This window comes from Anabas testudineus, chromosome 22 (genome assembly GCF_900324465.2).
Source record: "Anabas testudineus chromosome 22, fAnaTes1.2, whole genome shotgun sequence".
Taxonomy (NCBI): domain Eukaryota; kingdom Metazoa; phylum Chordata; class Actinopteri; order Anabantiformes; family Anabantidae; genus Anabas; species Anabas testudineus.
In genome coordinates, this window is record NC_046630.1 from 127501 (window position 1) to 129293 (window position 1793).

Consider the following 1793-nt stretch of genomic DNA (forward strand, 5'->3'; position numbering starts at 1 on the left):
GGTCGTAGTCCGGAACCACGGCCTGGTACTGCGGTCCGACTCTCATGCCTCCTCCCCCTGCACAAACAATACACCGCAGTAGTAAGCAGCAGCTCTTAGACGTATTCAGAAGCACTCATGGTAACATTACTACAGTGATCGAGGCTACCCACCATGCTCCTCGTCGCTGCTGGAGCCTGAACTTCCTTCTTCCCAGCAGCTGTTAGTACTGGTTCCATTACCGGACAGGCTCTTCCCGCCGGGGGTCGATGTCGCTCCGGTGCCACTAGGACCGCTGCCCGCTGGGGCTCTGCCTCTCCTCTTCCCCGGAGCCTCCGGGTTTCTCTCCAGCATCGCCGGCATGAAGCAGAATGAGGCAGACCAGGCTAACTGCTAACTCCGGCTAATAGTTAGCCTGTTAGCTTAGCTGTCCTGCTAGTGAACAACAACGGTTAACGAGCCCCGGAGCTAAGCTGACAGTTCGACCCGGAGCGCAGTGGCAGGGTTCGGCGTGAAACCGCCCCTCTGAGGCAGAAAGTTCCGGGTGGTGAAGCTAACAGAAGCTAAACGGACAGATGCTAACTGTTAACCCGACACCGAGGCTTCGAGTCAGAAAAGTTCCACAACAAGCATCCGGAACCAGAAAAAAACAGATCAAACCGGACCGACACCGACGACAGACAAGAACTCGAGCACGAGTACAGTATCGATACAGATCAATAGAAGTGATCAGAGATTAAAGTGTGCGCGAGTCACATCGATCCCAGCTGGATCAGGGTCTGAACTCTGCTGCCACCACAGGTCACACGGGAAACTACTGAGAACCAGTTCCTGCTGGTCCCGGGTTCACTTATTAGTAATCAATGGAGTCAGATCTGATCAATATGATGATTGATTATCTGATCAGCTCCGCGGAAATATGAAAAAAATCATTGATATAAAATTGAAATGTCAAATATTATAACGAACATTAATCAATAGAAAATTATCAGCACAACTCTGTTCAGTTAACATGCGTGTACCTGTATTACTGTAGGTACTATATTACTGTAAGTACTGTATTACTGTAAGTACTGTAGTCATTACTGTAAGTACTATATCACTGTAAGTACTGTATTACTGTTAGTACTGGACCTGTAGTGGATCACTACAGGTCCAGATGCATCTTTAGCATACAACAGGTCCAATGTCCTCTCCCCCCTGGTGGGACAGCTCACAAACTGGGTAAAGATAGGAATTGTCTTATTAAGGGTGTCTCCAGAGATCATAAAGAAGGCGTCGGGGTGTCTGGTCTGCAGGTTGCAGTACTGTAGTACTGTAGTTATTACTATAAGTACTGTAGGTACTGTAGTTATCACTGTAGATACTGTAGTTATTACTATAAGTACTGTATTACTGTAGGTACTGTAGTTATCACTGTAGATACTGTAGTTATTACTGTAATTAGTACTATAAGTACTGGATTATTGTAGGTACTGTAGTCATTACTGTAGTTATTACTATAAGTACTGTATTACTGTAGGTACTTTAGTTATCACTGTAGATACTGTAGTTATCACTATAGGTACTGTATTATTACTATAGTTATTACTGTAGATAGACTGTAGATTACTATAGATACTGATATGACTAGGTACTGAAGTTATTACTGTAGGTACTGTAGTTAGTACTGTAGACACTGAAGTTATCACTGTAAATGCCGCAGTTATTACTGTATTTGTTACCATGGTTATAGCTAATTTCACATGAATTCTGTTCATGATTTTAGAAAATCAGTAAATGTGGGACAAACAGGCTCAGAGATGATTTTAAGA

General features: G+C 44.0%; 1 protein-coding gene across 2 annotated transcripts in view; it reads right to left on the reverse strand.

Moving 5' to 3' along the window:
* The window catches only part of rcor1 (REST corepressor 1), an 8812-nt gene extending 8024 nt beyond the window's left edge, over positions 1-788 (reverse strand). For both annotated transcript variants that reach the window (XM_026340339.1, XM_026340338.1), the window contains exons 1-2: positions 153-788; positions 1-57 (exon numbers count right to left, since the gene is read on the reverse strand). The exon at positions 1-57 is cut by the window's left edge and continues 3 nt beyond it. In XM_026340339.1, the coding sequence (XP_026196124.1) occupies positions 1-57; positions 153-342 (247 nt within the window). In that variant the 5' untranslated portion in view covers positions 343-788. The remainder of the gene's footprint in view (positions 58-152) is intronic.
* Positions 789-1793: the final 1005 nt, after the last annotated feature.